The sequence below is a fragment of the Notolabrus celidotus genome, chromosome 1 (assembly GCF_009762535.1).
Source record: "Notolabrus celidotus isolate fNotCel1 chromosome 1, fNotCel1.pri, whole genome shotgun sequence".
NCBI lineage: Eukaryota > Metazoa > Chordata > Actinopteri > Labriformes > Labridae > Notolabrus > Notolabrus celidotus.
In genome coordinates, this window is record NC_048272.1 from 9743731 (window position 1) to 9759326 (window position 15596).

Sequence of the window (15596 nt, forward strand, 5' to 3'; positions counted from 1 at the left end):
AAATTATTTATAACATGTTACTTTCTGGAATTACTGTACTTACAATGTAATTTATTCTTTGTATTTCTTCTTAAATGCTTGATGCTTTACACTATACAAAAAACTTTCTACGGACAAGTATATATGTTAATCGCAGTGGTGGACAGTAACAAAGTAAGTACTTAAGTAAATTTTTTTGAGTATCTGTACTTTACTTGATTATTATTTTTATGGGAAACTTATTACTTTTACTCCACTACATTCAGAAGACAATTATTGAACATTTTACTCCACTACATTTCTATCAATGCTCTAGTTACTCATTACTTTTCCTTTGAAGTCCGCTTATTAATTTCCTTCTCTTTTCTGAAATTTGATCCCTAAGACATAAAATGTGTTTGTGTAGTTCTGTTTGTCTCAGTGGTTTAGTCGTACCTGTATATCGTGCGTCTCCACAGTTTAACGTGGAGCAAACACAGAGCATGTTTCACTAAGATCAGGCAGTTCATTTAGAGGTGGTAATGATGGCTATAACTCTCCACCTGAGCACCCATGGTCATATCTGTGTTAGAGGTTTTTTTAAATGAAGAATGATACATATCGTTCGAAATGTTCTCCCTGTTTCCCACTCTGCTCAAACACACAAAAATTCCCTGTTCAACCTGAGAAAGTGCGTTGAGCTATGTAACATTTGTTTCATTCCAGATGAACATTTCAAACTAAGTTATCTGTGCTTGGGGTAACGTAGTTGCAGTTTTTATTCTATGGTATAGTTTTTAGAGATTTCAAGTAATGCTTTCTAAATAAACATAATTTAACAGAATGAACTTCTATGTATTCTTGACTGCATTTATGTATTGTGAAAATACACCATTTTGAGATTTTTTAAAAAGTACTTTGAATCCTTAAGTATTTTTACTAACTCAAGGCTTGGGAACTGAAGGGTCGCCGGTTCGAGTCCCAGTATGGAAGAAGTTTGGCAAGTGGACTGGTGGCTGGAGAGGTGCTGGTTCACTTGCCTGGGCACTGATGAGGTGCCCTTGAGCAAGGCACCGAACCCCCAAATGCTCAGTTGATGGCAGCATCCTCACTCTGACAACTCTCCCTAAGGGCATGTGCACTGCATGTGTGTGCATGATTGTATGTATATACTGTGTGTGTAGCATGTCCAAAAAAATAGCACAAGTGAAAAAAAATAATTCCCCCCCTGGGGATTAATAAAGTACCTTTCTTTCTGGTAATAACCTGACAGCAACTTTCACTTGTATTGGAGTAATATTTGACCTGGAGGATCTATACTTTGACTTAAGTAATGAAGCTGTGTACTTTGTCCACCACTGGTTAATCGTGTGAGAACAAACTTGAATGAAAAATATATCCTTTTGTAGTGCGTGTACAGTTTTCCATGTACACTCCATTCCAGCTGGTGGCGGTAATGAGCACTACGATTGTCAACCAACCACTATTAAATACCTCGAAGAAGAAGAAGGTAGTCACGACTGCAAATCTGTTCTGCGACATGTCGAAAAACTAACTGGGTGAAATGCGGCACTACTGAGCAATACTTGATGTTGTTTAGTTGTAGATGAAAGAGAAACTGTCACATCAGACTTTTACCCAGTAAGTGCAAAGCAGTCACTGTCTCTTGGTGTTAAATTGTTTTTCCCTGCTTTGCTTTTTGGACGAAACAACACATTTAAACTCTGTAAAACCCAAACTATAATGCCAGCTTCCTCTATGAACACACTAACCTTAGCATTCTGTTACAGCGGGTTTGTCCGGTGATCCTGCCCCAAAAAAAGCGATGCTGGTCACCGTTTTCTGCGCGCCGAGGGATCGCCAAGAAACCACCTTCGCCCTCGATGTATCCCCGGAGCTGGAGCTGAGAGACTTTGTAGCACTTTGTGAGCTAGAATCAGGAATCCCAGCTGGGGAAATCCAGGTAACTCAAAGCCCAGGCTAGTGGTAGCCAGTTAGCTAGCTAGCTTAAAGCGAGCTAGCTAACTGGCTAGCGTGAATCGGACTTTTGTTGTTTTGATTGACCGGGTGTTGCGAAACTTAAGTTCTCAACAGCAAGAATACTTCCCTACTCTTATCTCCAACGACTAACAACAGCTATAACCAGTCAACGATATATGTTGGTTGGTTAAAACTAATGTAAAGCTGACATAGTGATTAAATAATGAAGCTAACAGCTCTCAGACAATTCAACAGATCGCACAGAATTGTAACTTGAAGCTTATAAGAGGTTCATCTTTTAATCCTCCTGTTATGTTGCAGGTCAAATTTACCCTTTTTAAAGTCTATTTTAGGCAATATGTGTCTTCCAAACCAGCTAAGTGCAGCATAAAAATCTGGGCAGCATGTGACAGAATAGGTGTCGTGTTAATTTATCAACATCAGCACAAAAAATATATATATATTCAAAATGTAAAAAAAAAAATCTGTCATGTAAAACTATTGTATTTTTTAGGGCTTTCCAATGTACATTAAAAAAAAGTTTTAGCATTAGTTGTAATTAAAAAACGAGTGAGTTATCCTCATTAAACCATGATCTGTGAGAATTAAAGAACACCAATGGACTAAATCTTGGTTAAATGGTCGGGTTCTGACACTTTTGGATAATTGAATTTGCCCCAAGTTAGATTGACCCTGGAACATTATTGCTGTTCCAGAGAAACAAACATAACAGGAGGGTTTTTTTTGTGATCAAATTTCTACTTTATTTATATTTGTATGCAGGTTGTTACAAGCAATATATTGAGCAGTACAAGCAGAAACATCATGCTTGTGCAAGAAGTTAACCTCATACAAATAAGGGGACAAGAACAAAAACAAACCATAGTCAATATAATAAAACAATATTAATAAATGACAATAATAAGAAAATGAAGCCCCAAACCTCATCTCACCCCCCACCCTCATTTCAGGCCATCATATATCACCATAATTAATGTAGAAGGCTTTTGAGTTTCGTAGAAATCATTTGCCAAGTCTCTATATTTGCCTCTTTCGTGAATGGAGGGTAACCTAACTTATCTGCGGACTGCTTTGACAAGCTACATGGCTTTCTAACGTTGACTCTAAGTCAGGCAACATGGAGAACAAATTATTAAGACTGAAATGTTGAGCCATCACCCCTAAAGATTGCACATAGATTGTCAAGTTCCTCATGCAATAATGACATTCGCTGTGGCAGTAATACTCTTTATTGTGACTTTTTAAAATCTAACTCTATTGCGGCTTCAAGGGTGGTGGTTCATTATGCTTATGAGTGTAATTCTCTTAATTTATTATTGAGTTGATTGTTCAGTCGATGGAATATCCAAATGGTTTGATTAACAGCTTTTCTTTATCTTTTCAAAATCAGGTTTCAATACATCAGGATTTGCAGCTTTTTCGTACATACCGTATGTTAATAGATTAAGGCTGAACGCTGTACACTCTTTTATAGGTTATACAGTTCAAATCATTAAAATACAGATATGTGCACAAGGGAAAAGGTCATGTTTGTAAATGAGAACTGGTATTCAAACATTTTTACATAGTAAAATTTAAACAAATTAAAAAAAGAGAGTGGGGTGGTAAATGAACTGGAACCAGTACACAGCCCATGTCTGCCCTCATGTCTCTGTAATAATGATAACCATACTTGCACAGCACAAGTCAACCTGGGGACAAAAGCAGTCAAATAAACGTTTAGATCAGGTAGTTGCTGCATCAAGTGAAGCTTATTAAAAAACAACTTTGTATCCATCAAGAGAGTGTAGTTTGCAACTACAAGTGTCACAGATCCATAGAAGATTTGTGACACTAAACAGTTTTATTGTAAGGGATTTGTTTTTTCTGTTAGGCATCCTGTGCGTTAAGTTTAGCTCAGACATGTGGATTAAATAGTCTTGTGTGTACATCAAATGCAAAGGAAGCAAAAACCCACAGTGGTCTGTTTGTTTGAATTATTTTAATTCAAGTTTTTTTTTTGTCCAGATCACATATGTAGAACAGCCCCTAAAAGATCCAACTCGTGCCTTGGGGACCTACGGTGTGAAAGATGGAGATGTGGTTGTTCTCAGGCAAGCTGACAGAAGGCCACCACCAACTCAGCCAGCCTTCCCAGGTAACATGGGTTTTTTGAGGACACTTATTTATTTTAGTCCTTTGACGAGTTATAGTTAAAGGGATTGTTGGTTGCTTTTTGGTCCAATCTTATCTCTAATTCAACCAACTATATGGTAGGAAAAATGCCATAGCGTTTACAGAGGTCAGCCATAGCTTTTAGAGAGGTAGAAAAGCAGGTTTTTTCTTGGAGGAGTTGAGTGGTTAAATAAAATCAATACAGGTCTGTGGAAGTTTGTAGAAAGTGAATGCAATTTACATGAAGTGTAAAGTGTTGATATTGAAAAGTAGAGTCTTCAAACTGACTCATCAATATGGGAACGGCTTAATAGTTAATTCTGCACAAAATACTAATAACTCACTCCTAATCCGTGCCTTTTAGGTCTGCCCCATATCGACTTTCGTTCCATCACAGTTCCCGGCACCTCTTCTTCTACAAGTCAACGCAGTGCTCCACGGCCCCCGCAGCCGGCTTCACAGCCTCCGCAGCAGCAGCAGCCTCCACAGTCGCAGTCGCAACCGCAGCAGCAGCAGCAGTCGCCACGCGCAGCACAACCTTCCACGCCGATGGCCTTCCGTGGCTCCTCTCCACAGGGGCTCGATGACCCTGCCTTACTCCAGCAGATGCTTTTGTCCAATCCACATGAGCTTTCACTCCTAAAGGAGAGAAACCCGCCACTCGCTGAGGCCCTGCTGAGCGGAGACTTGGGTAAATATAGAAAGACTTGATCTTGCAGTTTTTTAATCAGACATGATTAAGTCATGTAAGTTTTTTTGTTTTTCTTTCCTCAGAGCGTTTTACCAAAGTGCTGCAGGAGCAACAGCAGGATCGAGCCAAGAGAGAGCAGGAGAGGATCAGACTTCTGACAGCTGATCCTTTTGATTTGGATGCCCAAGCAAAGATTGAGGAGGACATCAGGTATGGTGTGGAGACCAAATACTTTTGTTTACCAATTGATAATATTCACAACACGACCCACCTCCTCTTCCCCACCTCTGCAGTGAAGCCTGTTTAACTTCACAGTATTCTGGTGCAGTCTTTTTAGTTGTGGTAATTTTCCTTATCAAACAAAGTCTAAACACTGTGGCACATGGGTAGTGGATTGCACGCAGGATGCAAAAATGTCAACATCCAGGTCAAGTTCAGGTTACAGTTAGATCAGTGGCTTCTTGTGTCCCTGTTCACCCTAGTGAGAAAAAACATACACCGTCCTCTTTTTAACAGCACATACATATAGACATTTGTAAAAATACTGAAATATTATAAATAGTATAGTAATGGTGTAAAACATCAACAAACAGTATATTTTAAAATATAAGCAAGTAGTGAATGACTCAATCTTAAATTAAAACATCACTAATCTGTGTTTTATTATCTGTCGGTTCTCTAACCCTTTTATGTGTGCATATTTCAGGCAGCACAATGTGGAAGAAAACATGACCATTGCAATGGAGGAGGCCCCTGAAAGCTTTGGACAGGTGGTTATGCTCTACATTAACTGCAAAGTCAATGGGCACCCTGTGAAAGCTTTTGTTGACTCAGGTAATGAGCATTAATTCCTGATCCCATTTGTCCAAGTTACACTACTCTCGTCATGAACCAGATCGGTGCTTCAGTGTTTGGTGTACTACATGGTGGTTTAGTTTTCCTAAAAAGGAAAGGAAGAGAAACAAGTTTAACTACATGCTCAGTAGATTTGTTTTAGATCACTGCTCTCTGATATTAGACTGGTGGCAGTGTTTTAACTTGAATAAGTCATATCCTGCACTCCATTTTGTGATTGCAAGTTCAGCTGTGTAGGTCTCATTGTAGTGTGTGGTATTAGCTGCAGAAAGAAAGAGAAAGTATTTGTTGTTGACTTGAATTTTCTCATTGCTTTGCTGTAGGCTTCAGTTCACGCAATGTGTGTTTTTGTAAAACCAAACCACTATCACTTCTACTTTACTACGAGTCAGTCAAAAGTGAAAGTGAAATTTCTGAACACATTTCAGTTAAAGTTAGGATCTTTGGATGCTTTATCCACCTGAACTAGTGTATTCTCGCCTAACTGAGCAGATGCTCTAATCTGGACTCTGTCTGGATATCTAAATGGCTCAACCTGTCTCTGTGGGTGTGCCAAGACATGCATGTGTGATCTTAACAAAAGCAGTGTGACTAAGCCAGGATATGAAGGAGTAAAGCAATCCTTAAGAGCTGAAAAATAGGATACAATAATACGTTTCACTCAGAAAATTGTCTCCTTTTATACAAAAGGGTAATTTTGAGTCGTCATTGGAGAGGACAGTTTAAGAGAGACAGAAATGTGGGGGAGTGGAGAGTGGGGGGTGACATGTAGCAAAGGGTTGTGGAAATGTCGAGACGAGAAATATAGCCTCTGGTTACAGGATGTGCTTTTATGTATGAAGCCAAACCTTCCTCAGTATTCTTCTCATCACTGCTGTGTGCATTTTTTAAATTTCTGCTGAAAGTAGAACATTATGTAGAATCTGACGTTGCTTGTTTTAAAGGAGCCCAGATGACCATCATGAGCCAAGCGTGTGCTGAGCGCTGCAACATCATGCGGCTGGTGGACCGCCGCTGGGCCGGGATTGCCAAGGGAGTGGGCACACAGAAGATCATTGGCAGAGTTCATTTAGGTAGGTGTTACGTTTTTATGTTAGCATTCACTCTACACTTGGAATGGTTCCATACACAGTTAGCTTGATTAGGGTTGATTTAATTGGAGTACTGTCCTTGTCACTGTATTCAAACACAGGGCCAGAACTGATTTATTGACAAAAGTATGTTTGCCTGTTTCGGTAGGTGGCGCTATGCCCCCTTTCAGCTTGTTACTGCTGGACCTTCACCTGGTTGACCTGTTACGTCACATACCAAAACCATCCTCAAACAAGTTAGCAAGAGGCTTACTGGTTATATGCCAAACAGTGACAACATGGACAAATTTACTGCCCTTTACATTTGATACATATGATACAATAGCTTTGCCTTGTTTACTTCCCTTCTTCTGCTCTTGAGTCCAATTGAAGTGTAAACATGCATGAGATAATCGATCCCAAAGATCCCTGAAAGTATTGTTGTATTGTCTAGCATAACTTAGCATAACTACAGGATGTATCTTGTCCTCTCTCTTTTACTCTTAGCCATATTTACAGATTGAAAATACTTGATTGTTATTGATAAAGTGTAGGGGTGTAACAATTCTTTTTAACAACAATTTGATTCGTATCATGATACGATTAAAGGATGATATTGCTTCATTTAGAAAGATGCGATCCGAAAACTTTTCAACCAAAAATTCAACCAGTGTGACTGTGAAATAAATACCTTGATACTGCAGACACCACCCAGTCCTGGACAGCCGGCGTTGTGTGAAATCTCATGGCGCCTTAGTAGGTTGTTGGACAGATTTGTCGTGTTGCCGTGGTGCTTTACTTGACCTTTACATATCCTACAAACAGCAAGCGACTTATTAAGAACATCTCCGTCTTTGCAAAAACCAAAGTGTTTCCACACACTGGACTGCAATGGTGGCTTGATGATTTCTCGCGGCCAGCTTCTCCTCTGCCATCCACCATGCTATGTTTTGTTGTCTGCTGGCGCGTGGCGATGACATCACAGACAGGCAGCCTGAATTGAGTAACGTTTAACGTCTGTTCCTGAGAGCTGTTTTGAAGCCAATCGACGGCAACAGCCATATTGGAAATGCGGAAATCAACCAGGCAGAGTGTGACGTAGTGTGAGCCTCTTAGCCAACAGCTATGTGTTCCCAACCGGGAGTCACGTCAGTCATGTCCTTATTTGGGCAGAAACTAGGAATCTTGATATCTTCTGAACTGTCATAATAGAAAAAAAATCCCCCCCCCCCCCTTAACAGTGTGTGCCAATAGAGAAATTAGCTTCGTAGAGCCAAGCTGTTTTTTGAACCAGGCTGTAAACATGCTGCAAAGATCGTCTTTTTCCCATTCATGTCTATGTGGTTTCCGGTGTTTCTGCAGCCAGCCTCAAGTGGATTCTCCATGTATTGCAGTTTATAACACTTTCACATGGGCTTCATCGTTTGAGACCGGAGGTTGCCGCTTGGTATCGATACAATCGATATATAACCTTTTAAAACGATGTTAGATCAATATATGTCGTCCCGAAGGCCAACTTGCCGAGCACAGATGGATGTAGTTGTATCATAGGAATATAAATCGATACATCAATGTAGTAGATAAATCGTTACACCCCTAATAAAGTGTGTGTATGAGACGGCTTTGTCAAAAACAAATGTATAGCCTGTAACTCAATGAGGAGGTAAAATCCCCTTCAGATTTGTATCTATCGTGTTACTGGACGCATATGGAATATCTGCTCTGCATTTCAGTGAAGTTTAATTCATGTTTACTTGTTTTACATATGTAGCTCAGGTCCAGATCGAGGGCGACTTCCTTCCTTGTTCTTTCTCCATCCTGGAGGACCAGCCAATGGACATGCTACTTGGCCTGGATATGCTGAAGAGACACCAGGTCTGAGCCCCTTTTAATCTGATTGCTATGTTCTGGAGTTTCCATCCTCTGCTCCCAGACAAGTTCAAGAACATTAAATTTCAAAGCTTTTCTTGCAGTGTTCAATCGATCTGAAGAAGAGCTCGCTCCTAATAGGCACCACCGGCACTGAAACTCGCTTCCTGAATGAGGCTGAGCTGCCAGAGTGTGCCAGGTTGGCATACGGGGCGGAAGGGCGGGAAGACGCTCGTCCTGATGAGATAGCCGACAGAGAACTGGCAGAGGCGCTTCAAAGATCCATACAGGAAAGCGGTAAGAAACGGTCTGAAATCTCTGCCTTTAGTGTGTTTTTCATTGGGCTTTCCTCAGCTCAGTTTAAAGTGCATTTGCATGTGCCACTTGAAGCTTCTTATTCTCAACCTCATTTATGCAGTCATCTGAATCTTAAGTCACATGATCACTTCATGTCATCACTTCAGCAAATTATATGTGCTTACGAATATGATCAGGTCAAGAGATTATAGATGTTGTCAGTCAAGTGTAACCAGACTGTATACAAGAAAAGAACTTAGCCTGAACTATCCTATGAGGCTTAAAGGGGAGACAGCCATGGTTATTAGGATTTGAAACATTATGTATTTATGATAGCTCCCAAGATAACACTCAGTAGCATCCTTTAAACCTTTGAAATCCACAAATGGGCTCATACTGCATCAACAGACCTGCCACAGAGCACTTTTGAGCCGTCCAGGGCGGATATGATTTTGCTGTCATGAATGTGCTTTTAAGCATCTATAAAGAGAAACACTTCAGCACCGATGGCTCCATTAACTGTTAATGGGACCATCAGAGCTAATCATCAGTCCTGAATGTACTTCCTTGCAGTGAGCTCAGCCCAGACTGTTATTGTTGTCAGAGTTTGAATTGGAGAACAGTGCAGATGGATTGCAGAAGGAGCGTGAGAACAACTCATTAAAACCACCTACAGACAGACATGTAGTGCTAGTATGAGCGTGGGCGCTAATTTGCATGAGCAGGACAGGAGTATCTAACACACACACCATCCTAAAATTATGAGAAAAATCATCTCAATAGCCTAAATGAGATTAAGGCATCCAACAAAATATATCGAATGAATGAGACAAGGTTCAGAAAGCTGCTACTGGTTCATGGACTGATGTAAACTGCATCGCTAGCAATCTGCTTTGGTCCCAGTGTAGTTTATACACATAGCATGCAGTTTGTGTGAGCGTGCTTGAGCTCTGACTAAAAATGCTCCCACAATTTTGACACTTTAAAGAAAACACCATCTTTGCTCGGAAACAATAACTCCCCGTTTCAAACCAGACAAATACCTTTCAAGTGAAACTACTTAGCAGCAGCAGAGGCAGCCGGAAGTGCAAAAATGTACCGTCATCTTCAGAATAGGGAAAACTCATTCCTGTAGCTCTCAATTGAGGTCAATCTTAGCTGTCTGTGTTTGGGTTTTCATGACATTAGTAGTATGAATCACAGGTAGTATGAATTCAGTTTGGCACATCTTGCTATAGCTTTGTGAGCCATCTCTGTTGTACCATAGCATTGACTGTAGAAGGCCTAAATTAGCAGGTTTTCCCAGTGGAGTTTTTAGATATCAGTATATGTGATTTGCTTTTGGGTTATCAGGGCCCGTATGCACGTCCAGCCATTACACAAACGGGACCATTAGTCTTAACGTACCGTTATGGAACGGCCCAATTGGCCTTAGCGTTAGCCGCATGTACGACTGCAAATAATTGGCCAATTAAATAATTGTGCCATGAAAGCGAGGCTGGTGCAAAACATCCAGGGAACCTCCTGGAAATGCCCTATCCAACAAATTTGAATTGCACATGCCTACTACACATAAACAACAATAAACATGGCGAGCGGTACCGATGTGACTGAGAGAAGATCAAGAAAAAAAAAAAATTCAGCGGAAGAAGAAATGGACATTTTATTAAAAGAATATAGAATGAACAAACAGCTTTTATCGGCAAGTCAATCATCAAAGATAACAAACAAGGAGAAGGGGAAAGTTTGGCTTAAGATCTTGAACCGAGTAAATGCGTGTGGTGTTTCTGAGTGCACAGTAGAAGACTTAAACAATAAAATAAGCAACATGAAAGCGGATTTGCGCAAGAGGCACCGCCACCAACGTGGTACAGGTGAAGGGCCACCTGTCCCCCCATTGAAGGATGTGGACTTGTTAACAGTTGTTAGGGAAGGATTACCTTCATGGTATTGCTGGTAGGTTACCTAAGAATTATGTTGCGTCTCTTAAATCTAAATTTGCTGTATATTTCAACATCGTCATACTTTTCCAAAGGATTCGTTCGATCCCTAAATATCTGTTGTCTTCACATATTTTGTCTTAAACAGTAACCCATAAGCACAATGTCTGCCATCCTTTAAACCGCATAACAGGTGCGGTAATCCTGCCGTTGGCACCTGTAATGGTGGGCTCTACCGCCATTAAATTTAATGCTTTGTTGGGGCGTTAACCTGGCTCATGCATACCGCAAATTGATTTTTTTTCACCATTAGTACAGATGGGCCGTTTTCATCTCTAATGGCTGGGCTTGGTCTTTAAAGCTCCTATTTTATTTAGCTGATTATGAAACAGACTAAAATTCACTCTGAGCCTCCCAACTGCGTGAGAAAGAAAATAAGACAAACAGCAAGACGATGGATGATTTCTGAACTGTTTTTTTAATACCTGAAATTGCTGACACTGGCCAGGTGTCGGAAGTGGCCATTCAGCGTGTTGCCAAAAAAGTCTTTGTTTAAAAATTTTCTCAGCAAAAAAATGACAATGAATGATCTTGACTGTTAGAAGAAGGCAGAATGAGTAATGAAAACATTACTTACACATGTTAAGGAAAAAGTCACCACAGAGATGAATCCACCCACTTTGTCCACAGGGGCGGCGCCAAAGTCATTCCTCACAGGAGCTCCAATTACTGGAATGACTAAAGACGGAAATTATTTTAAACCATTAGCAGTTTTTTGTTTGCAGTTTGATTTACCAGAAAAATTTAAACAATATTGTAATGTAAGATTATGCTTTTCCCTTGTTTTTCAAGTTCTTACTTTCATTATATTTAGTATGTTACAGATATAAAGGTAGCCGTGAGAGGTTTCCTGTTGCTTTCTCCAACAGTATTAACTTGAGTCTCATTTGAGGGAAATCTCAGACGTGTTTCTCACAGTGATTTCCAAGGCTTATATTACATTTGTAACATCACCACTGATACATTCAGTCTTTGTAAGTGTTTCCACTGTGCAGACATGTTTCAGTAATAACTGCTGTAGAGCTGCTCTGAACTAATGCTCCACTAGAGAAAGAGATATTGATCAAAGACTTCTGTTCTTGATCATCATAATACAGTTACCAGGATCCATTTTCCTATACTGAGATTAAATGAGCGGGTCTTTCTAAGGTTCAGTGATGACGCTGTGACCTTTCTGTCAGGACATAGGCTCAAGTTTATTTTATTATTATTATTTATTTTTATTTGATGACACTTTTCACATCTGAATGTGTGAAAAGGCTCACAGGTTGTTGCATGCTCTGTGTGTGACTGCTAACTTTCTCCGTCCCTTTGCATGATGTGTGTGGTGTGTGCCCTAACCCCTGAGCAGGACAGCACTGATGCTTTTGGAGACAGCTGGAGAGGGCCCTACCAACCAGGTACTGCAAAGTTCACAAAATCATTGCCAGTGCTAAGTCCATTGCTACTTATGTCTTTTTTCTTTGCTGTTTTTTTTTGTGGCTTAGTCAGTTAATTGATGTACTTTTGTTGTACCTACTCTCATGTATTTCTTATGAATACATATATCTGTTAAAAGGAAACAGGAGCATTATTCACATTTTAATTGGGAAATGTAACTTTGGGGTTGTTTTCTTCTGTATACTTTAATGCAGTTTATCCAAAGTTTTGCTTCCAGACTGGGTCCACACATTCCAGCTGTTTAATTTGCAGTTATATTTTTTCTCACAATAGACACTGCAGATGGACAAACTACCTCACCGCAGCCCACACCATTTACATTACCCAGAACCTTAGACCAAATGTCCTCATCCACCTCCCCTTCCCAAAACCTGTCCTCTGGCCAGACCCAGACTCTGGATCGCTCTCAGTCTGCCCCGGCCACCATCACGCAGGGTTCGGCCTCAAGGCTGTGTGAGGACCCACCTGGCGTCCAGGAGCTTCCTCTACCTATGTCCCCAAAAGAGGATGTTGGTTCTGCATCTCCTCAGGTCCAGCCTCACCCTCTGCCCGTCCAAAACAGCTCCAAAGTGCAGCTGGTACCGAATCCTTCAGCCAATGTCCCCCCTACACCGGCAGATCTGACGACTGTGTCTGAGTATACAGGGGATGAGGTCCAGCCTGGAGCCGCAGAGGGGGATGCTGAATCCGACATGGTCCTCCCCAATCCAGAGGAATTTTCCCCTTTTCAACCCATGGAGCAGGAGGGGACAAAGGTTGACACAGTGGATGCTGCAGAAGCCTGTCCGAGCGCTCCTAGCCAACCCGACTCTGTTGAAATGGAGTCCCCGACTGCCTCCCAATGCGCAGTGTCCTCTGAGAGGGACCAGCCTGACGGAGAGCACTCCTCCAGCTCTGACAGCATCCCGTCACTGGCTGCCGCTCTGAAGGAGCTTCACGAGCTGCTGGTGTCCAACAACCGGTCTCAGTCCCAAAACCGCAGCAACTCCTGCTCCCCCTCCGACCCATTCAGACAGGAAACTGAGGATGTGCTACAGGAGCCACGCACCCTGACTCCTGTGTTCTCCAACATCCCCTCTACTGCCATCACAGCTGGTGCAGAACCAAGCGATGCCAAAGCCGACCATGCTGCTGCTGCTGCTGCTGCTGCTGCTGCTGCTGTTGTTGCTGTGTCAGATGAGGGACCATCAAAGTGTTTCGTGCCCGACATCCCTGGCCAGGATGAGCATCCGGGAGGAGATTCAGCTGACACTGCGGAGAAACAAGGACCACCAGATTGTCCAGGTGACTCTGAAAAGGGGAGGGCTGATAGACTTGGGGGAGATGAAGCTAATAATATCAGCACTTTTCAACCTGGTCCAGAGGTTCCTTCTAATCCTGCAGAAGAGCTGGAGTTCAGGGAACCTCCAGAGGGTCAGCAGGGGAGAGGGGTCGCAGACGGCCGAGCCTCTGGAAGCAACACCCCTGACACTCTGCTCCTCCAGACTGAGCACCCCTTTATCAGCCCTCTGTCCATGGCAGTCGGCTCACCAGAGGAAGTCACTAGCACCTCGTCTTCCTCTTCTCCTCCTCTTTCTCAGGCTGCCCAGGTCACATCTCCAGCCCCCCTTCCCCCTCACTCCCATCCCTTTATAGAACAATTTCCAGCCGAGCACATCCAGAGAATCCAGGCAGCGGGCTTTTCTGCCATGGAGGCTGCTGAGGCACTGCAACAAGCCCATGGGGTTGTGGAGCTAGCTCTGCTGGCGCTGCTAGCCCGCAGTATCACTGTGCCCACCTAGACTCATTACTAGTCACACCGAGTCCCCAGCCTCTCAACTCAGCATCTGTCTTATTTATACCTTGTTACTGATCCAGATGTCTCGTCCCCTCCTTAACAGGGAGCACGTCAAAACACAGGGAAACGCTGTCTCTCGGTTTGTCATACAGAACATCCAAGAACTAACAGGACAACTGGTAAACTTTTCTGGATATTGCAGATATGTGAGGTGTGTTTGCATGCAGATGTTTTGGGTGCCCACCCATTTCATTGGTTTTTAGAGATTTGGTATGGTAGATTGATTTTCTTGTTTTTCTTCCAACATTGACAGATTATGAAAAGCCCAATTGTATGATTTGATTTGAACATTGAGCATAATTATAATCTCCCTTTTTGATATGTCATAAAACTATTATTGTTTATACTCTGGAGCGTCAATTAAAAAAATCTAAATAAAAAGGAGAAGCATCTCTCCCTCTACTACTCCATCAAACATGGATATTTACAGCAGTTTGCTGATAGATTAACTTTGTTTCTGTGTTTGTTACTCCCATAATCTACAAATCAGAACCCAATGACAGAAACGCAATGCGTTGGGGACTGCTGAAGTTAACGGGTTGATCTCTCTCGATCAGGTTTACAGATAATTTCTCCAGAAGTCAGTTATCACACTGAAATATCAAGGGAGCCACTAGTGTGTTTGTTGATGTCTGATCATAGATGGATTATACGGTGAAGTTTGTGTATTACAGAGGGTATCTTGTACTGTATGTATCATTCTCCACAGTTTGGGAGCTTTGCCATGTGTAGATTAAGAATCAGTTTGTTGTTCCTATTCATGAAGTCTTTTATTTTGTGTCAGAACATCATAGTTTGTGATCATACCATAAAAACATCCATTTTCTTTTTGTTTTATTTTAGAATTTGGCCATTTGCGCCCATCAAATGTTTTGGCAGCACATCATATATCAAGTATTTTAATGGCTTTATTTCAGTCATATACCAACAATGTTCAGGCAGATCGAATATTTACTTTTATCTTGTATGAAATTTTAAAATGCAAATAAAATGGAACTAGTATTTGTACATTGTGTGTGATTGTTTTTTCCCCTAGAAATAGAGCTACTTTCTCTTATATTCAATCCCAATATGTTTCATGTTGATACTGCAGTAGCTGCCAAAATTGCTATGCCACAGTTGTCCTAAGTACACACTGCATGCTATTGTCTTGGTATGCAGTCAGTGTACAAGAAAAATCATTGTACCTGTACAACAAGAAACAACACAAATCAAAAAGGGCCACCTTAAATTGATTTTAAAAAGTGTTTCCCAAAGCTTCAGAGGTTGATATTTAGGTGTTCACTGAGTTAAAATCCCCCTCTTCAAATTACCCTAGATTTTCCCAATTGGAAAAATAGGGCCAAAAAAATGCACACAGACACATATTTCTAGTGTGATCATATCCTGTAATAGGAACAAATTTATTTTGCCATCTTATTATT

The 15596-nt window shown here is 41.4% G+C and overlaps 1 protein-coding gene across 2 annotated transcripts; it reads left to right on the forward strand.

Moving 5' to 3' along the window:
* The first annotated feature begins 1452 nt into the window (after positions 1 to 1452).
* On the forward strand, positions 1453 to 15180 carry ddi2 (DNA-damage inducible protein 2). Of its 2 annotated transcripts, XM_034688397.1 has the most exons (11): positions 1454 to 1599; positions 1749 to 1921; positions 3967 to 4096; positions 4478 to 4804; positions 4888 to 5014; positions 5511 to 5638; positions 6604 to 6732; positions 8501 to 8604; positions 8703 to 8895; positions 12247 to 12295; positions 12609 to 15180. In XM_034688397.1, exons 2-10 carry the CDS (start codon positions 1784 to 1786, stop codon positions 12255 to 12257), a joined length of 1287 nt encoding a protein of 428 aa, XP_034544288.1. In that variant the 5' UTR covers positions 1454 to 1599; positions 1749 to 1783; the 3' UTR covers positions 12258 to 12295; positions 12609 to 15180. The 2 variants fall into 2 exon arrangements, with proteins under 2 accessions (XP_034544278.1, XP_034544288.1); XM_034688387.1 differs by having other exon boundaries at positions 1453 to 1599; positions 4478 to 5014.
* The last annotated feature ends 416 nt before the right edge of the window (positions 15181 to 15596 follow it).

Excerpts from the sequence above, each read along its gene's own strand:
- ddi2 (XM_034688387.1), top strand. The coding sequence starts at position 12,677 with ATGTCCTCATCCACCTCCCCTTCCCAAAACCTGTCCTCTGGCCAGACC.